At 45.1% G+C, this 21834-nt stretch overlaps 1 protein-coding gene across 4 annotated transcripts in view; it reads left to right on the plus strand.

The window, feature by feature from the left end:
* BMPER (BMP binding endothelial regulator) overlaps positions 1-21834 on the plus strand; it is a 203919-nt gene that overhangs the window by 123138 nt on the left and 58947 nt on the right. For 3 of the 4 annotated variants that reach the window (XM_059655834.1, XM_059655832.1, XM_059655833.1), the window contains exon 12: positions 15010-15339. The exons of the other annotated variant lie outside the window; for it this stretch is intronic. In XM_059655834.1, the coding sequence (XP_059511817.1) occupies positions 15010-15339 (330 nt within the window). The remainder of the gene's footprint in view (positions 1-15009; positions 15340-21834) is intronic. 4 annotated transcript variants of the gene reach the window in all.

The following is a 21834-nucleotide window of genomic DNA, read 5'->3' on the forward strand; positions in this document are numbered from 1 at the left end:
TGCATCCAGGTGGACTTGTTCTGGTGTCCTCCAGCTGTGGCCAGAGGCCTCCTGTCTTGAAATTCGCTTGTCATTATAACCAGGGTCCAGAAGAAACCTTCAGGCTTTTTTCCTCCTCCATCCGTTTGGAAAGCTCCTCTGATATGTGGGTTTCTAGAGCAAACGCCCTAGAGGCTGAAGTGAAAACTAAGGCTAGTGTTTTCTGAAACCAGAAAATGGTTTTATTCCAACAAAATCACACGTATACGTACCCCATTAGCTCCTGCAGGATTTTCAACTTCGCTCTTCCTGGTAGGTCGGCCAGATGCTTCTCAGTTGTGGGCCTGGCCTGTGCATTGTAGGATGTTCAGCAGCACCTCTGGTCTCTACCAACAAGATGTGGGAGCAGTCCTGTCCCCAATGCTGTGACAGTCAACAGCGTCCCAGATGTTGCCAAAGGTCCCCTAGGGAGCAGCATCGCCCCTGGCTGAGAGCCTTTGATATTCCAAACGGGTAACAGCAGAGGTGAGTGTGGAAAGAAACACCTGCCATCCTAGCAACAGTAACTCCCTCTCAACTCGCAGTGATTACGTGAGATCAGCGAGTGAGGCGAGGGTGTCCTGCTGCCAGTGTGAGCCGGGACAGACCAGAAGCCTCCGGATGCAATTGACATGTTCTGGAGTTTCATTGCCTCACCCTAGGAAAAACTATAAAGGCATAATTACACCGTGGGAACAACGTCACCATCTAGTTGCAAGGAAGCTAGACATTAATTTGCAGCCTGCCCCCAGTGGCATGCAGTTTTGACCAATGAGCTTCCTCCTGGCTTCAGGGTCTACATCTGCCCTCAGTGTTGGGAATCATCTAGTCCGCACGCCTGTCAACTACGTGCAATCCTTTCTTAGGCAGAGGCGGGATAAACGATCCATATATGCACATGCTTAAGTGAGATGGATTATGGCATAGCCTCAGTACTGGATTATCTGCACTAGGTAGAGGTGTGTCAGGCACCTGCTGTCAGCAGGGGTGACATTGCACTGTTTAAAACCCCACAGAATTCCTATTCCCGCCCTCTGGCTGCGCCGGCCTGTCTTGCTAGTGCTGGGCGCTGTTCAAGCCTCTGAAAGGAACAGGAAAGGGGACAGGAAGTCGAGGTAGAACATTTCACAAGCTTCTCTCTGCAATAGTCAAAGGTAGTGGTTCACTTAGAATTCAGTAGGTAGGAAGCTGCAACTGAGGCACTAACTGGTTGACCTCCCCAGATTAGGGTAGGCTTTGTAGGATTGGTCTGAGAGGGCAATGATGATGCTATTTAAAAACAACAAAAAAAAGAGTCCTCTTAAAATCAGACCCAAAGGAAATATGAAAAGCATCGTTGGATTCTACTAACACAGGAATTCTCCCTTTCTCCTTTCCCAATGCAAAAGAGTTACCGTGGGTTTGGATGATTTATTAAAAATAAAATACTGAAAATGAGCTGAGCAAACTTTAGGACGCGTTTGTACATGTGCTGTTTCTTGCCAACGTATGAGCTGTAGCCCAAAGTGAGTCCCGCTGTGCCTGGACCTGAGTCATGGGACCGAGGGTGAGGTGCCACAAAGGCCACTGTCCCTTGTGCCTCTAGCTCTTGGTTTATGTGAGACTAGAGGCCCAGTGCACAAAAATTTGTGTACTAGGGGTGGGGGGAAGGGTCCCTCAGCCCAGCCTGTGCCCTCTCGCAGTCTGGGACCCCTCAGGGGATGACCACTTGCTGGCTTAGGCCTGCTCCCCAGGGGATAGGGCCTAAGATGGCAATCAGACATCCCTCTGGCAGCCTGGCAGCCCTCGGGGGATGTCCACTTGCCAGCGGGGAGCAGACCTAAGCTGCAGTCAGACATCCTTAGCGCTGCTGAGGAGGCAGGAGAGGCTCCCACCACCACTGCTGTGCTGGCAGCCATCAGCCTGGCTTGTGGCTGAGCAGAGCTCCTCCCATGTGAGAGCACACTGACCACCAGAGGGCAGCTCCTGCATTGAGCGTCTTCCCCCTGGTGGTCAGTGTGTGTCATAGTGACCAGTCATTCCCAGTCTTTCTGATGCTAGGGTCAGTTTGCATATTACCCTTTTACTATATACGGTAGAGGCCTGGTGCATGGGTGGGGGCCGGCTGGTTTGCCCTGAAAGGTATCCCGGATCAGGGTGGGGGTCCTGCTTGGGTGCCTGGCCAGCCTGGGTGAGGGGCTGATGGCTGTTTGCAGTTGGTCACACCCCCTTCAGGGTGGGGGTCCCCACTGGGGTGCCTGGCCAGCCTAGATGAGGGGCTGATGGCTGTTTTCAGCCTGGCCACACCCCCTTTAGGGTGGGGGTCCCCACTGGGGTGCCTGGCCAGTCTAGGTGAGGGGCTGAGGGCCATTTTCAGGCTGGAGGGCAACTGAAGCTCCCAGCTTCTCCTTTTTTTCTTTTTCTTTTTTTTATTCTGGGATTTATTTACCTTCTATAATTGAAACATTGTTGCCATCATGGACGCTCCCAGCTCTGAGGCCCTGGCCGGCTGAAAGCAGGTATCTGGGGTTTGTTTAGCTTCTATAATTGGAACATTGTTGCTTCCAGAGCTCAGAGCTGGGCCGCGGCAGGCCGGGAACCTTGGCTTCCTCCATCACTGGAGCAAGCAAGCTTCCTGCTCGCTTCAGCTGCGTGGCTGCCGGCCGCCATCTTTGTTGGCTGTTAATTTGCATATTGCCCTGATTAGCCAATGGGAAGCATATCGGAGGTACAGTTAATTACCCTTTTTGTCTTTTATTAGATAGGATTATCTTACTGTGTGTCGGCAAACTGGGTGGAATCTTGACCCGACCACCCAACAGAGACCTGAAGCAGATAAATTCTTTGCTGGCAGGATATCTGTTTTCAGACATAGAAATTATACTTAGAAGCAAACTTTTCACTGATAAGAGAGGTGTATGTGTGTGTGTGTGTGTGTGTGTGTGGAGAGAGAGAGAGAGAGAGAGAGAGAGAGAGAGAGATATGATGTAGGGGAGGGAGAGAGAGAATGAGAAAGAATTTAATCTCAACCATCTACAAGACCAGAGGCAGCCAATGACACCCACCATGGATGCCCAGCCCCAGGTCTCCTAGGTGCATGAAGCTGTGCCTGTAGCTGTAATAGTCCCAACCATTAGACTCCCAACCCAAAAGGAAAGTTCACGGTTACATAACACGGGGGTGGGCAGGGCTACACTCAGCACAGATGTGCGTTTAATTGAACTAACCTCAACAACACGTCCCACAAGTAACAGGAAATATCAGATTCCAGCAACTCGGGGTGCAAGGAGGCTCACAGTTGCCAGGTGACCTCCTTAAACCCCCCAAGGGTTAGTTTCCAGCTGTGTGCAGCCCAGTGAGCCTGCTGTGCGGAGGGCCCCCGCCTGCTCCACGCACCCACCTGGAAGCGCCCTGGCTGGTTTTGGCACATCTTACTGAAGCCTCTGGCACGGCTGCCGCTATCACCAATTAAAGAGTAGCTGCAGGAGGGGGATTGCAACAACAGTTTAATGAAACAGCGACCTTGGGGCCCATTTTATGAGAAATCTCCCCTGACAGAAGTTCTGCAAATTAGTCATTCTGTGTGTGAGCATGGTTTCTGGCCTCCGAGACTGTAAGCAGCTCCAGGTCCCTTAACACCAAGAGTCTGTCCTTAACTCGGGGAAGCAAGGAAATTTGAAACCGGAGCTCAAGATGCTTGTAGAATAAGCATGTGTGGTGTGGACCCCAGCCCTGCCAAGGAGGTGTTAAGCTCAGTGGCCACTGAACTTTCTGCATGAGCCCCTGTGGCTGGGGTTGTCACTGCTCCTGAGGCCCAACCAGCAGACAGGGTGGCAAATGAAACGCAACTGTCCCACACGTGGCGGCTAGGAAACCCCACACGGGCAGGACCATTGGAGGGAAGAGGAGGAAATCTGTTTGTTTTATACGCTGTTCTGTCCTAAGGGATATTTTTACTTTAAATTTTCTGGGGCTGTGAATTGGTGCAAAGTTGAAGGAGGAGCCTCAAGTAATTAAGGGTCATCCTTTTTTATAATAAATGTTTTTATTGATTCAGAGAGAGGGAGAGGGGGAGAGAGAGGGAGAGAACATTGATGAGAAAGAAACATCGATCGGATCGGCTGCCTCCTATATGTCCCCTACTGGGGATCAAACTTGAAACCTGGGCATGTTCCTGACCAGAAATAGAACTGGCAACCTCCTGGTCAATAGGCTGACCCTCAACCAACCGAGCCATACTGGCGGGGCAATGGTCATCTTCTATCCACTGCCTACTGTTGGTCCCCACAGTGTGATAGTACTCCATAAGTTCTGACTGTTTAGTTAATAGTCATCATCATTTTCATCAAATAACAACAATGGCAATAACAGCAGTAGCAGCAGCAGCAGGAGGTAATATTTACTCAGCATCTGCTACGTGTCGGGACCCTGACATGGACTATCTCATTTGATCCTCCTTAATTCCCTCAGCCATCTTACGGTCGGTCGAGTAAGCTTAGTGGTTCAGAGGGATCCCCAAGGCGAGTGCGGAGCCTGGATTCCCATAAGGAAGTCTGGCCCCAGGGCCTGGGCTGGACTTCCTCCCACTGACTTCTAGGTCATTGTGTTCAGTGTGATGACAGTTGCAGTTAGGAAGGAAAGACAAGGTCTGCGGGGCTTCAGGACTGGTGAGGATGGGAGACAGGAGAAGGACATTAGGAGAAGTTTCCCTACTACAGTGCCCAGGCTGTCATCTGCCCGGTGACACCTCCACCTTCTCAAGTTCACGTGCAGAGCAGTGATGGTTGGTCTCCTGGGCACTTACCCACATGTCGAACTGGCTTGGTTGTCCATGTCCACTCATTTTTCCAGGTTTTTTTTTCTCTCCTGGTAACTCAGGGTGAGACATTTTCAGTGATAAGTGATGATCTCCCCCAGTCTTTATATTTACATTAAAATATACACAGTTTTAAACTGAAATTAATTGTGTGTAATTTCCATCAGGAATGAGAAAAAGCAAAGTTATGTCACTCAAGTTCATCAGCATTTAGCACCATGGGAGTGTATGAATGAACGGACTTTAATGAGTCAACCCTCCCACTTCCTAGGTGAGGACAGGGAGGCTCACATTCACTGTAGAATTAACTGGGCATACTGGGATAAGAATCTGCTGTTTTTATTTTACCTGCTTAGGTTAGTATTTATTCAGACCTCTGCTTGGGAAAGTTATTTTTTCATATACAGTAGATGGACTATTATCAAATCTTTCAAATACAAATGATTTTCTTGCCTAATTTTTGTACATAAAGAGATCTATAAATTCATTATTAGATACCTGGTGCATTTTGGGCTAGGCCGCCATCTTGAATCTTAAGAAAGACTCAGGAACCCAGTTTTGTTTTGTTTTTTTAATATATTTTATTGATTTTTTTACAGAGAGGAAGAGAGAGGGATAGAGAGTTAGAAACGTCGATCAGCTGCTTCCTGCACACCTCCTACTGGGGATGTACCTGCAACCAAGGTATATACCCTTGACTGGAATTGAACCTGGGACCTTTTAGTCCACAGGCTGACAGTCTATCCACTGAGCCAAACCAGTTAGGGCAGGAACCCAGTTTTGACTGAAAGAGCTGGTGACTAAAACCCCTGAAGCAAGTTCCACCTAAAATACTAGTACAGTGAAGAGAGAACATACAATAAGGACACAAATCCCAAACTCTGACACTGAGAAGCACATTGTGTGGGAAATACATCCCCATATTATCTTACCTAATAATAGACAGACATGTAAATTGACCATCCCTCCGCTACGCTCACTAGCCAATCAGGAGATTATGCAAATTAACCCAACGAAGATGGCGGTTAATTTGCATATGTAGGAGCATAGTGGTGGAGCGAAGACTGAAGGCTCTGGCTGGAGTGGTGGCCTAGGTCCTGGGTGCTGGACGAAAACTGGTGCCAGCAGCCAAGGGAAGGGAAGGCCTATTGCACGAATCTCTTCATGCAACAGGCCTCTAGTGTATAATAATTGCCCTTGACTGTATGCTGGGCTGAGGCAGGTTTATTCTTCTCTGGAGGTCACATCTATGAGCAAAGCTTAGCACAACAATTGCTACTTCTGCTGGCATGCCATTGTTCCTAGTGCCAGCACAGATTTATGACTGGGAGGTCTGTGTCAGGCCATGTGATAAACACTCTCTGTGCATCTGTCAGTTACTCCCCATGGTGATCCATGAAGTACAAACTATTGTTATCCCCATTGTACAAAGGAGGGTCTGAGGTCTGAGAAATTAAACCGGGCAATCCCCTGGCCCAGGAGACTCTGGAGCCCACACCTTCAAGCACTGTTCTATGTCCTCCATGGACTGCACTTTTATTCGTTTTGAAGGTCTGCCTTCAAAGATATATGAAGTTTGCCAATGTCTTTTCTCTCTCCATGACTGGGGACTATTTGAAAGCAGTTGTGTTTGCTCACCTTTCAAAGCTATCGATGCTCATGAGGTCACTTAACCTCTTCAGGCTCTTGGGTTACAACATTCGAGTTCTAACCTTCCCTGGGAATTTGGAGAACTGACTCCTGAGCAACACTCCACAGTTCCCTCTGGTGTGAAGTTCAGATTCATGGATGTTATCACTCGTTCTCCTTACCAGGGGCCCCAGCAATACTCCATGTCTCCGCACTGTCCTTTCTTTCTCTTCTTGGTGCTCACATCTCCTGCTTTGATTTTTTGCCCTTTCATCCTATAAGCTTCCAGCTCTGCCTCCCTGGCATCCCTCCCGTAGGTACTCTCTCCTTCTGGGTTCAGATGATCCAAACTTCGAGGTCCCTAAGATATGACTTCTTGATAAGATGCTATTTCGGCAGATGTCAGCACTTAATAATTTTGGAGACCACATTCTTCTTTGAGTACTGCATTTGGACTGTATTCACCATTGCTACCTTGATTCTCCAACTGTTCTGTGTGGGGAGTTGGATGAAGGGTTGAATGGCTGTTTCCAATCCCTGTCTATTGACTAGGTCCTGGCACCCCCATTATCCCAGCTGCACAGGTTGTGAGCCTCTGTGTTATTTCTCATACTTTTGGCATTTCTCTCCCATGTTGCTAATCAGTCATCAAGTCTGTGGATCGGCTCTTTGTCTTGTTTTTCTAATAAATCGTTTTCTTCCCATTTCCACGGCAGTCACACCTTCTTCCTACCGCCAGCAACTAATTTCTGCTTTTTCTCCAACAACCCTTCCCTTCTGCAGAGCCTGTCAGAACCCAAACTTGGCTTCCCTGAGACCCGGCACCAGCTTCCTGCACTGGTCCCTCGCACAGTCTCCCAGCGTTTGTTTTATAAAACGTTGGTGCTGAGGGATAGTCATGAGTAATGTTTTCAAAACAAGACTCTGTGATTAAATACATTCGGGAAGTGCTGGGTCAAGTAAACCGAAATACGTTTTCTTGCTAGAGAATTCTCAGAGCCTTTATTGCGGCGAGCGGGGTAAACTTTCAGGAGGGTGGTGGAGAGGAGGGAGCCTTGGACGTGTTGGAGCTCCAGAGCTTTTGTTTATTTCTACTTATTTTGGCAGAGCCACGGGCAGGATTGATGTCTCAGAGGAAACACGTTAAGAACTGTTGGTCCTTTGGAATATATTTAAACTTCTCGGCTGGCAATTAATCTCAGGCCCATTTATTTAGACAGCGCGGGTTCTCACATCTCTGAAGCAACTCCCCACTCCAGTCAGATTGCTGTCTGGATCTTCTTGGGCTAGTTGCAAGCTTTTCTGTGTCTAAGACTTATTCACAGTCTTCTTTTGGCCTAGAGGGCTCACTCCATTCTAGCCCCCACTCCGCATCTTATAGATGGACTCAAAATGTCAACAAGTCTACGTTTACATGTACTTTCCCAGCCTTATTTTAGCCAGCGGCAGATATCTATTTGCTGGATTTGCATAGAGTTTATAAGAATAAATCTAACAATGACTTTTCCCTGAGCATCTATTATGCTCTCGGCATTCTGGCAGTGCTGCCCTTATCATTATAACCACCCTTCCAGTAGTTGTTCTTAGACCCATATTATAAGTGAACAAACTGAGGTTTGTAGGTAGTCGGTCCTGGTTTTGTATTCATTACGCACCAAGACTGGGATTCAAACCCAGGGCCCTTTTCAAAGCAGGGCGTGTTTGCAGAGCTTCAATGTGGTGGAGGTGTGAAGCTCATCTCTTCGGCTGAGGTACACACCTCTCTTCATTGATACATGGCAGTTTCTAGTTTAAGGTCAGAGCTTGGATGATGATGAGTGGCAAAAATGCATGTTCTAGAGCAAGTTTGTATTAACACTTATTGAGTTTCCAGCATTCTGGAAGGTGCCCTAAAGGGCACGGATAAGAAGCTGATGCAGACCCTGAGTTTAGGAACATCTACTGTAGCTGGGGAGATGAACTGTAAGTATATTAAATATGAAAACCATGGAATATCGTTTCTAATTAACTTCTAGATAGGCATGCTGTAACTGAAGTTCATGCTCTCAGGAGGTCACTGATCAGTCTCAGGACAGGGTGTCTATGAAGCTCTACATTTGAGCAGACATACTCGTGCATTTGGAGGGAAGAGTGTCCACACACTTCTTCAGACCCCCAAAGAGCTCTGTGATCCCAACTAGTTAACAACAGCTGCACAAGATGCTGTGGTACTGGAAGTGTCGGGTCATGGTAGGGAAGAGACCGGGTTGGACTCTGCCTTGACTGCTATTGGCCAAGTGACCATGGGCATCATGGCAACCTCTCCAAATTCACAACTAAAAAATTAGGGTAATAATATACAACGTGTAGAAAAGCAGTGAGGATTAGAGATGGTGGCAATGGTACCCGGCATAAACTAGTCACTTTAGACTAGTTGCCTTGGTTTTCGCGAAGTTTATTAGTTTCCTATTGCTGCTGTAATAAAGTACCACAAACTAGGCGGCTGAAACAATACACACCTATTATCTTTATTATCTTACAAGTTCTGGAGGCTAGGAGTCTGAAATGGATCTGAATGGGCCAAAGTCAAAGTGTTGGCAGGGCTGCCATCTTCTGGAGGCTGCTGGGCAGAATCTGTTTCTTCCCTGTCTAGCTTCTAGGGGCCGCCCGCATGTCTTGATTTGAGGCCTCCTTCCATCTCCAAAGCCAGCCATGGCGAGTTGAGTCCTCCTCACGCTACCTCGCATGACACTCGCCTGCCTTCCTCTTGCACCTGTAAAAACCCCATGATAGCACTGCTTTGGCTTGGATGATCCAGGACCATCTCCCCATCTCCAGGTCAGCTGGTCAGCATCCTTCATTCCAGTTGCAGCCTTAAGTCCTTGTCCTGAGAGCATTGGTCAGTTAATCAATTGATTAATTAATTAAGCAAAATCCTATATGCCAGTCATTAATACTTACCTATTTTAGGAAGTTCAGTGGGGGCAGTTTATTTTTTTCCCATTAAAATATATTATTTAATTAATTAGCTCATACATTCAGCTAATATTTATTGATACCTAATATGTATTGTACCAGGTATTGCTGTGAGTAGTGCAAAGAGGAGAGAGAGAGAGAGAGAGAGAGAGAGAGAGAGAGAGAGAGAGAGAGAGAACTCCAATATACAGGGCAACAGGGCAGCATGCCAGGCACAGAGAAATTACATAAAATATACATCAGATCTGATTTATATAGAGTTTAAGTCATTATAACTATAAGCTAGGGTAGAAATTGATGATCATAATCATGCTATGGATTTGCTGGCCATATTTTCAACCCCCAAACTGAAAAACATATGTGTCTCTAGGGTAGAGTATTTGAAATTATGACCATCCCAGAGCCTCAGAGCCATGCGTCAGTCCCACTTAGAGATTTGGAGGGAAGGAGAGCGGGGCATTCATGAAGTTGCAGCTGGAAACTAAAGGACTCTGTGCTGGGTAGTGTCAAGTGTGCGGCAGACATGGGCCACTGCAGAACGAAGGAGGGAGATGGGGAAGGGGGCACTCAGCTGGGAGGCCTAGGATGTCAGCCGTGGCTTTAGGGGTTAGATTTAGCTTAGATTAGATCTTGAAGGTAGGAATGCTTTCCTTTGCTCTTCTGTTTGAAGTTGGTGAGTATCTGGGGTTCTAGAAAATATGTAAAAAGACATTTACATTCTTAACAATATCCCTACTTGACTCTTTCTTTAAATATTGGTTTCAGGCACCTACTAAATATTAGTTTCGGCTTTTTAAAAAATTAGATTTTATATGTAGATGTGTAACTCTACCTGGTGGATTATAGATTGGTGGAAAGAGAGCCACAATCCCTTTCTCGCCACATTCACACAGTAAAGTTAAATTAAGTTCTTGTAAGAAGTCAAGGATGTAAAACTTGTAGGGATGCACGTGATCCTTGGCAGGGCATCTGTTTGCCCTCGGTCCCCAGGTGACACCTGAGCTAGTCCAGAACATAGAAAAGTCCAGGTCACACACAGCCTGTTTAGGAGGAGCCGAGACCCATAACATGGGGTCTGTGTTAAGATCAGTGTTTCCTATCCCACCCTTTCCTGGTCCTTGACTCAAACTTAACATCATCGTGACAACTCTTCCCCATCTGGGCTTCCCAGGAGCCCCTGCATGACCCAGGGACCCTGGAGTCCGACACGGCCAGTGTCCCTGCAATTTGTGTGAGGAAAGCTGAGAGCCTTTCTTTTTTAATTTTTTTTTATTTTTAATTTGATAGATTTTCTCGTGGCTAGAACACTTCTCTGGAAATGTACTGATCCGTGGTGGTGTGTGATAGGATGAGTTGGAGAGAATTTTCTCTTTGCAGAAGTAATGGACGGACAATGAAAATCACTTTCTATGTTTTCAAAGTGATTTTAATGACTGGGGAAATCTTGTGACATGTTCAGTGAAGAGGAAGTAAATTTTGAGTACAGGATATTCTTAACTATGTTAAAATACACAAACACACACTCCCCCCTCCCCCGCCCCCAATTATAAACAGTGGTTATTTCTTGATGGCAGAACCATGAGTGATAGGTTTTTTTTCTTCTTTATGCTTTTCTGTTATTTTGTTTGTTTGTTTGTTTGTTTGTTTTTTATGTGTTTTGGGGGAAGAGGTTTGGAGTCTACTCAGTTTCTCTTATTTTCTTCCTCCATATCATGGAGTTGTATAATTTCCCCTTAATTTTCTTTGATGGATGTTTTGAGAATAATCACTACTCTCAGAAGGAAGGCATTTCATTAGAATAAATACACCCAGGACAGAAATAAATGTACTTGATGACGTTAAAGCAAAGCATTGGAATGATGTTTTCAGAAGTAGTCGACTTTCTTAATTCTCATAGCAATCTTATTAAAGTATCTAACAGCAAAGTAATATGTTCTACTCTAATGTTTTTAATTTTTTAAAGCAAATATTCTTATTCCAAAAGTATACATAGTCATTTTAAATCATGAATGTAAATGTATAAAATAATGTAAATACACATAAGTGAGAAAGGAAAATAAATGTCACCCATAATTCCATAACCTAAGAGAAAAGATGACACTGTTCACATTCAGATTTATATGCTTCTAATCTTTTTTCCCCTTTGCCTAGACCCTTGTATACATATGTTGAAGACAAACAAATAAAAACAACATCTGATGATTTGACTTAAAAATAAGTACCACCAAGGGTAAACTCGCATTTTCCTCTTCTTCTGACTTACACATTCTCGAGGTTAGTTGTAGGAGAGTCTGCTTATTTAGCCCCAACTATCACCCCGAGCTCTCCAGACAGTGTGACCAGACATCTGGACACCCTGGATTGCAGCTCATTCCACTGCGTCTGCTGGAAGAAAACTCGATGAGAATACAATGTACGTGTGTGTCCCGAAGAGCCTCCATAGCCTTATTCCTTCTCAGCCCGGCAGACTTGTGCAACCCTGGAGTTCTCACTTTCAGTCACTCCTCAGTGTACGTGTCTACTGTCCCTGCAGGACCTGGCATAGGGACCGTGAGGTGCCAGGAAAGAGGGCCAAGGCTTCCAAATTATTTTAGCTCATGCTACAAATGTCCCCAAATGCAACACATAATTCTCAGGCATCTTTGCGGTCATGACATTTTGTTGGCCCCTTCCATATTGCTGTTACCCAGAAAAATCATCCTGATCTCCAAACCCTTCTCTTCCTCAAGTTAGGGCCTCTTGAAAAATCGCTTTCCTGACAGCCCTGCTCACACATGGCCTCCCTTGCCGGTCTCCCATGTCCTCATCGCTCTCTGCCCGGCTCTGAGTCAGCTCAAGCTCTCCCAGCGCCACTCAACACAGTATATTTTCTGTTTCTTTTTTGAGGATTTGTTTTGTCACATAATTGGCCTTATCTACAGGTACCCATATTTTGACTCTTTAAAAAATATATAACAACTAAAACAAAATTAGAAAGGCATAAGGAAGAAAGAAAAAGTATCACTCATGATACTGTCACCAAGAAATAACCACTGTTCACAATTTTAGTGTGTGTGTTTCTGTATTTATTCTAAGACAGTCAAGGTAGAACTTTGGCCCAGCCGACGTGGCTCAGTAGTTTCAGCATTAACCTATGAACCAGGAGGTCACGGTTTGATTTCCAGTAAAGGCGTATTCCCAGGTTGCAGGCTCAATCCCCAATATAGGGTGTGCAGAAGACAGCCAATCAATGATTTTCTTTCATCATTGATGTTTCTCTCTTTCTCTCTCTCTCTCCCACTTCCTCTCTGAAATCAATAAAAATATATAGAACTATGTTTCTCACTTTCCACTTACTATGTGATAAGCATTTTTTTTCAATCATGAACATTATTTACACACTTTTTAATGACCAGATAATAATCCACTTTATGGATTTGCTACCAAGTGCTCAGCTGTTGTTTTAATGTTAGGAGACCATCTAAATACTTCTTTCCTGTAGTGTATTCACGATCAGCAGGCATGGAGAACATAGGGCATGTACAGAATTCTCAGAAAATGGCAGCGGTCACTGTTTTTGTTAATGATCATTTTGCTGCTCAACTGTTGTCGGGACACCAGGAGAAGCCGTGGTTGCTTCCTGTTCAGGAGAAGATGACACTGCGAACTCTGGGTAGAGGGCGGGTGTTCCCTGAGCCTGCGCACAGCTGAGAGAGGATTTCTCCGAAGGATAATTTTGAATCCAGTAATGCGCTGGCCTTTCCAAGCTGAGATCCATCCGTTACAAGCTCAAAAGCCTTGATGGGGTTCGGGTTTTCTTGCTAAGTATGGAGTTAAGAACTTGAAAGAAGCCATTCTCTTGAGTTTGGTGCATCGGGTGGTCAGGCCCTTGTGTGGCATGTGGTAATATCAACTGTGAATTATAATTATCCTGATGTCACTCAGGGAGTCCCCAGGAGAACCCTTGCTCCCTGTTAACCAGAAAGCACCATGTTTATGCCAGGGAGAGACTGTTAGTCAGAGGGTGAGGGAAGTGTGTGATAAGACAATTTCTAAAGTAATCACAAGGAGAAAGGATTGAAAAATTGCTGTATGGGGTGATTAGATTGGTGAGAACACTAGTTGAGGGGGGATATAGAATCAGAAAGGTGGGGGTGAGGTAAAGGCGTAGCAATAAATGAGCAAAATTGAAGTCAAATGGAGAAAACCACCAAGAAAAGGGTAAGAAAGAAACAGAAATGGAAGGTGAATTCAAATATTGCTGCTGACCTTGCCTCTCCTCCCCATTCTTTCACCCGCCTCCCTAAATAGTCTTCTACACAGACCTCTAAATATTTGTTCACCGAAATTATTGTACATGCCCCAAACTCTCTTTTTGAGTTTCTATGAACTATTGATAAGGAAAACTTAGAACAATTAATCTACCAAATTCCAAATACATATAATTTATATGGAGTAACATAACATTGCCATTGGAAATGACATATCACAACATAAAACAAACGTAGTCTCCAAACACTTTAGACATGAAAAGCAAATGTTAGCCGCGAGTCCCATCGGCCCTGTGGGATCTGTTGACTCATCTGCCTCTGTCTTGACTTTTAGGTATTCAGAACAATTGCTTATGTCATATTCTCATAGTTTTGACCTGTTCTGGTGTTGACTGGAAATTGTACCTTTTGCTATAGTTCTTTCATCATTTGGGCTAATATCTCTCAATGAATTCCTCATTTCCTTATTGTACAAGCCTCCTTCAAAACAGATAAAATAGCTTTAGATGGAGAACAGATCAATATCAAATTTTGTTTTAAAAAAATAAATATTTAATTTTCTATAAAAAATCTTTGAGATGCTCAAAAATGTCAAACTCTCCTTGGGTCTTGTAAGTATTTGAATGAAAGGTATTTTGAAGTGGTGAATTCATTGGAATTAGTTAAATTTACTAAATGATGGGTTTTATGACTTAGTTTTTTTAATCTAACTCAGATCAAAGTATAGGAACCTTGTATTTCTATAAAACACATAGAGACTCTTAACTTTATCAGAACCTGGTTCCTTGCGGTATTGAGCATGTATCTGGCAATTCTATTTATTTGTCCTTAGTAAATATATATGTTGAATATACTGCTTTAGTTTAAAATCACAAGTAACATTTAGACTATCATGTTTACAAATTTTTTAATTAGTTAGATGGAGATAACACTGTGTTGGTATATTGTCATTTATTTTGCTACCTCTTATTTATTTATGTTTGTTCTTTTTTCTACGGGTTATAAAATTAGTCCAGTTCTATTTACAAAATTATCTTAGTTCCATTCCTCCATCCCTTACATTAAGAACACGGATGCATATCAAGGCTCCAAAACAGAGATGCTTTAAAAATGCAGAAGTATTATAAATAAGAAGCACCAGGAACATTCCATGTCCTATGAGGTCTGGCACAGACTTTTAAAACCACCAACCCACCAAACTTTATTTTGTGTTAAGTTGGTTTTGCTTAGAGCATCTCTGTAAGGCCCTCCCTTACCAGGCGGGTGCCCCTTCCAGGTTTCCTGCAGGGACCCCCCCCCCCATTTCCCCTTGAGTCCTGCGCTCGGTTTGTGACCCTGCTTTTGTCTCTCGCCCATCCGCAGAGCCCGGCGTTTGCACGGTATTCGGAGATCCCCACTACAACACTTTTGACGGACGGACATTTAACTTTCAGGGGACGTGTCAGTACGTTTTGACGAAAGACTGCTCCTCCCCTGCCTCGCCCTTCCAGGTGCTGGTGAAGAACGATGCCCGCAGGACCCGCTCCTTCTCGTGGACCAAGTCGGTGGACCTGGTGCTGGGCGCGGGCACCGTGAGCCTCCAGCAGCACCTGACCGTGCGCTGGAACGGCTCGCGCATCGCGCTGCCCTGGCGGGCGCCGCACTTCCACATCGACCTGGACGGCTACCTCCTGAAAGTGACGACCAAAGCAGGTGGGCTTCCGGAGCACGGGGTGTGTGTGGCCCTCCACCTCGCCAACCCGCACAGCAGCATCGCCTGAGCACTCAGGACCCGGCTCCCCCTCTGCTCAGGGAAACCCAGAGGCAGGGAAGTGGCCCAGCTGCAGGCAGCAGATCTTGAAGATGCCCCTGAACAGCCGGAGACGTTGGCACACCCTCTGCCTTGCAGTCCCACGCCAGTCCCACCAGTCTTGCAACCCCCGGACACCCAGGGCCTTTCCATCCTCATTCCACAACCAGCAGTCCTGCTCCCCACATAACCTCTTCTTGTGTTTTGTTGCTAATTTTAGGCCACCGATGGCCAGCTTGGAATTGTCAGTGTCCCTCCCAGCTGAGTCAGTAGTGTGCCGTTTCACATCTGTGAGAGTGTTTCCTTGTCAGCATGGGTCCAAGGAGGGGGAGTCCTCCAGAGGAAACCGCAGTGTGTGTGGGTGTGCAGATGCAGTGCTGGGGCAGGGCTGTGTGACCAGCAGCCCTGTCCGTTCTGGACCCTGGGGAAGGATGCTCACAGGGTTGATGGCTGGAACCTTTGGCTCCCGCTGGAGGACCCTTGGGAGGCTCGCTGAGAGCTCTTCCCCTGGCCTTGGGCATGTGGAGCTGACCCTGAGGCCCTTTCTCAGCAGCCCTTGTTTGCCTGAGGCCCACTGGACTCTGCCTTTCCATTGAAAGGGTTAGCTACATCTCCAGCAGTGGTTGCTAGGGTCACCGTTGCCAGGTTACTCCTATGGGCTCAATGAGGTGCAAATTTTTGTCTGTGATGTGCTGCCTAAGAGAGTCATCGTAGGAGCAGAATTTGGTTCTTCAGTATTGGCCCGAAGTATGAGTTCAGCTCATTTACACGGTGTGTTTTATCCCATGTGGTTCCTTTCGGGCTACCTTTGGTTCATTCATACTGTTTGTTAATTGGGTGTTAGTTTGCGTAATTTCCTGGCCTATGCTATTTGTTTAAGTGTGATTCTTGAGGAAATCAGGGTATGTCTTGCTTTTTGCATTGATGAGAATTTAACAAAGTGAAAGCATCAATTGGGTTCCAGTTCCTTTCAGCGGTTCTCAACCTGTGGGTTGTGACCATCGGAAAACACTTATAGCATATCAGATATTTACATGACGATTCATAACAGTAGCAACATTACAGTTATGAAGTAGCAATGAAAATAATTTTATGGTTGGGGGTCACCACAACATGAGGAACTGTATTAAAGGGCCGCGGCATCAGGAAGGTTGAGAACCACTGCTTTAGATAATATGCATCCACAAGGGAAACATTGGCCAGGGCAGGCACTTTGGAGGGGCTATAGAGACTGTTTGGCTCTACTCTACCTCCAGAACCCTGTGAACTGTTTCAATTCAAGCCAAATATATGTTTGATAAATTGATTTAGCCTATGGAATGCCAGCCTAACTAAACAAGGCAGGAAGCCAAGGAGAAGCCCAGAGAGCTTTTATTTAGAGAAGACAGCATGGTTCCAGTGAGAGCACGTTCATTGTTAATGTACTGCAACATCCTATAAAGGGGAAAAGATTCCCATGCTTGACCTTGAGTGTGGCAGATGTGCGGCGCTCCATTCATTCAACTTTAGAGGGATGAGTCCTGCTCAGAAAATATAGCCACCTGCTGTCGGATGCAAATGACAGGCCTCTCTTCAGATAGAGGCCTCGGCTCATTCCCTCAAAGGAGGCAGCAGTTGGTGGGTCCCTGTGAAATGTGCACCAGTGACACATGAGTAAACAGCACTAATGAGAAGCGCCTGGCCTATCTGTGCGCCAGCCAGCTGAACACAGTGGGTTCTACTGATATGGAAATTATTAGTCACCCACAACCCAATTCTCCCATGGATCCTGGATGCTCAAAGATTGCTAACAGCTAGGAGGTTCCACACCGCTCTGTTCCCAGCTGGCGGCACCTTATGGAATAAGTGTGCTCTTTGTAAGGCGTCCACATTGTAAAAATGAGCACAAGGATGAGGCTGCTAAGAAAATAATAATACATCATAGGCACCATCATTTGATTAGTGAATCTAACTCTTCTAGGCCGTGAACTTAGTTTGCCAGTTTCATTAATTTTTCCATCTGAGGATTCAAGTAATTTATGTGGTTCCCTTCATACTCAGCTGAACAGTTTCTTGGAGCCGTGAAGCTCACAGGCTCTCTGCTTCCTGGGGAAGATCTGTATTCCTCTGGGCACTCAACTGGCGTTGACACTACCCTTTGAATGGGACAATTGCATTTCCAGACAAGAGTCTTTTCCACTCTGGTCGACCACCCTCAGTTTGTACTACCCCTTAGGGATATTTTGTTTTTATCACCTATCGATTGTCTGTTTAAAATATCCTTTGAGGGCTCTTCTTCCATCATTTTTTTTTCCAGCTTCATAAGCTCATATGATCAAAGGGTACTTTCTTTAGAGTAACAGCTTAAATCAAGCCTGCGCCTGGAGGAAGGGGAAATGGGAGGCATGACTTTGCCCCTTTGGTTTATGGACTCAGCATTTCAGGATGGGATCACCTGCAGGGAGCACTGTGGCCTGTCACTGGGGCGGAATTCGGTGGTAGCTGCTTTCCTGGTAACATCGGGGTCGTACACAGGGCTCTGAGCAACGCTTGGTAGCTTAAGAAAGCACTGCCCATCCCGTTACTTCCCCCACCCACTCTCGGGACTTGGCAGATAATTGAAAAATATTTCCTTTCTGCCATCTGTTCGTATCATCAGCTCTACCTGAAAGAGTTACAGCAGACCCACCTGAAAGGCATTAGCACATGTGATTGTGGCTTTTTATTTAACTTTGTTTCCGGGTTCATCAAGAGTTCTACACTTGGACCTGGAAAATATATATTTTATTTGTTTTTCTTTTGATATAAACTGAACGGAAAAGCATCCATTTTTAAGCACCTCTCTGGTATGTCTGTTGATTTCCCACCTCCTCTCTCCTTTAATGGATAACAAAAGCAACAATAACAACATAAAAACAAAACAAAGCAGAACAAACAAAAACAACCATGAAATAAAAGAACAACTCCCCATATCTGCCCCCAGGAAGTCCCCCAAACTAGGGGTCTGGAACTAGGTCACATGTTTGAAGGATGAAGAACAAGTTAGTAAAACACGCACTGGTGTGGAGGGAAAGTTGGAAGGCCGTTCATACAGCGGAAGGAATGCGGCCACTGCTCAGCCCTGGATGGGAAATGTGCTTCAGCTCCAGCCTTCTGACTCTGCCAGTTGTTTCTACCCAATTTCCAGCAAGAGAATTAGGAAACTCATCCCAGCTGCAGAAAAGATGAACCCCAGCCCATACTTCCATGATATTTCATCTCCTAAGATGCTTATTTAAAATATCTTTTGGAAGAGCAATCTCTTCAATTACAACTTGTTAGGGCTTTTTTGCCTGTCACTACTGTGATCTATTTTAATAGATTTTACTAATGTAGAGAGTAAAGAAAAAAAATCATGCCAACACATATGTATACAATACAACAAGAGACAAAGGCATCGGTAGTTGAATAATATATCCCTTCAGAATATGAAAGCTAGCATTGGCCCATGGAAATCCTTTTAATGTAATAAAGAAAAGAGGAGGAAAAGAAAGCGAATTACAAAGTATGCTCTTACTTTGGGGACCATGTTTTATGAGTGAGATGGTAAGAGTTTTAAGAAGAGTTTACTAAGAACACAGTGGGTCTCCCCAGGCCTGCACAGACCACCAGTCCATTGCAGAGAAAGAACACAATGACCGCCTTGTTCACTGTGAGTTGAATTCCCATGAATTTAGTTGCCAAAGTCTCAAATTTATTATGTTATTGTCAGTAGTGATGTTGGAGCTTCTTTGGATAGAAATTCTCAATCATTGTGGCACTCGGAAGAAGAGTGTTTGCCTGCTGTCTAGGAAAAAGATTTGTAGTTTGGAAAATTTTGCAGCACAGAATAGCCTTGGAATTGTGCTGTAACAGTTAGAGTGTGGATGAAACTGATTTCCCCCCTCATTTCTCTTGCTGGGCAGCTGCCTGGCTACAGGCTTGTAAGGTCAAGTTTCCTCTATACCGTAGAGAGTGTATTACAAATCATATTATAGTTTGCTTGTCTTTTCTCAAAATTGTTATTTCAGTGCCTTAACCAGCATGAAATTCACAATTTCCTTGGCTTCGCATGATATATCAATTTACAGGGCAATTCATTCATTTAGTAAGTATACACTACGTGCCAGATACTGTGCTAGATGATGGGGTATGTACACATATAAATCAGCGTATCCGATAGTTGTGGTTGTCAGAGTTGACACCATCTTCTCAGAGAGCCACATGGGAGGTCAGCCCGGCATGTGGAATTCTAGCAGTGTGTCCCTTCTCTACTCGCCTTGTCCTATCACTGTCTTCTGCTCATCAGATTTCTCCCAAGAGAAACTTTCTTAGGATCATCTCTCTCGCTTCTTCACCTAACTCTACTTCACTGCTTTTCTGAACTCAGCTTTTATCTCAACCCAAAAAGCTTTTCTACCATTTGTTGTGAAGTAAGAATGCATCCATTCCTTTAATTTACCGTACAGTGATTTACATATGGGCTTTTCTTTCTTTTTTTTCTTTTTTTTTTTAAAAATATATTTTATTGATTTTTTACAGAGAGGAAGGGAGAGAGATAGAGAGTTAGAAACATCGATGAGAGAGAAACATCGATCAGCTGCCTCCTGCACATTTCCTACTGGGGATATGCCCGCAACCCAGGTACATGCCCTTGACCAGAATCGAACCTGGGACCTTTCAGTCCGCAGGCCGACGCTCTGTCCACTGAGCCAAACAGGTTTCGGCAATATGGGCTTTTCTGTTTATTTCTTGAGATATCCAGTTTTAGACCACTGGTTTATTCTACCAATAACTCTCCCTAAAGCAGATCTGTAACTCTTTCTTGTGGCGGTTCTGTGGCCTCCTCACAGGAATGCTATTTGGCCAGCCTTCTCTCCTCATGGACCACGTCCAAACGTAGGGAATATTGGCTTTAGAACCTTACTTCTCGGTGTTTTACTGATCTCACTTGGATGTTCCTTATGCCAATTTTTATACCCAAGCAAGATCCTTTCCCTTCCGCCTCCTTTCCCATCACTACCTTATTCCCCAGCTTCAGGGCATCTTCTGAACATTTGCTCATCAGCCTCATTTTATACTCCAAGAGCACAGGCAGGATCTTTCAGGAATAGAGTCATGTTGCTCTTTCCAGATGCTCAGAACTGGCTCAAGGAAAGACTAGTTTTTGTAAAACCCAAGAGAGTAAGATTAAAAAACACACGGGGAGACTTTTTTTTCTATTAAAAAGAGCTTTTTTGTGTGGGTTGTCACTCTTAGGAGACAGTGGCAGTGAAAAAGGAGAAGTCCCAGAGCAGACATGCACATTGACCTGTTGTAGATGTTCCCTGGGTGGTCATGCCCCAGGTGGCTCTCTTGCATTCATTGGTTTTCTAGCCCAACCATTCACTGGGGGCTCAGGCACTGCCAGGGTATTACCACGAGAACAGTAGGAAACACATCTAACACATATTTGTGACCAAAAGAAACCTTCTTTGACTAGAAGAGCTTGATAGTTACTTTGTATTGAACCTCAAAAGGCTTTTTAGAAATAAGTTTTTGTTGACATTTAGAGAGACAGGAAGGGAGAAGGAGAGAGAGAAAAACATCAATATGAGAGAGAAACATCAATTAGTTGCCTCCCACATGCACCCCTACCAGGTATTGAGCCCACAACCTAGGCATGTGTCCTGCCCAGGAATCAAACTGATGAGCTTTTGTACATGGGATGACGCTCAACCAACTGAGCCACACTGGCCAGGGCCTCAAAAGGCTTTTCATTGAGGCCTTTCCCTTCTCTGGGGGCGGTGTCTCCTTACAGGATGGGAATGCGGACATTCCTTCCTTACCTTCTAGTCACACTGATCTGTGTGTGTAACAGGGCAACATGTGGCTGTACCACCTGTGACGGCATAATCTGGATGTTCTATGTGACATAGAAAATCCACCTTTCAGTGGCTGGAGTGGCTCCTGGAAGCCTTGAGCAAGCATTTCTGGAGAAACATGAATGTTCTCAGAAAAACCATTCAATGTTTTAGATGGTCAGTTCAGCAAGCCAAGTCTATGGTTTGGCCAGTGTTTCAGTAGTTGAGTGTCAACCCATGAACCAAGAGGTTACCTGTTTGATTCCCAGACAGCTTACATGCCAGGTTGCTGGCTGGATCCTCAGTAGAGGGCATGCAGGGAGCAGTTGATCGATATTTCTCTCTCATAGATGTTTTTACCTCTCTATCCTCCCTTCCTCTTTCCCTAAAATCAATAAAAACATATTTTCAAAAAAGGGGGACCTATGTTCTCTAACTTCTGGAGTGAAGATTGTTTCCATGGTAAAAAAGACTGTGCTGTCCTGTTGATTCTATGCAGTACAGGGGGAATTTTTGCCTATGGCCTGATAGCCCCAATGCCTCCAGTGTTGAAGCCGT

This window comes from Myotis daubentonii, chromosome 10 (genome assembly GCF_963259705.1).
Source record: "Myotis daubentonii chromosome 10, mMyoDau2.1, whole genome shotgun sequence".
In the NCBI taxonomy this organism is placed as follows: Eukaryota; Metazoa; Chordata; class Mammalia; order Chiroptera; family Vespertilionidae; genus Myotis; species Myotis daubentonii.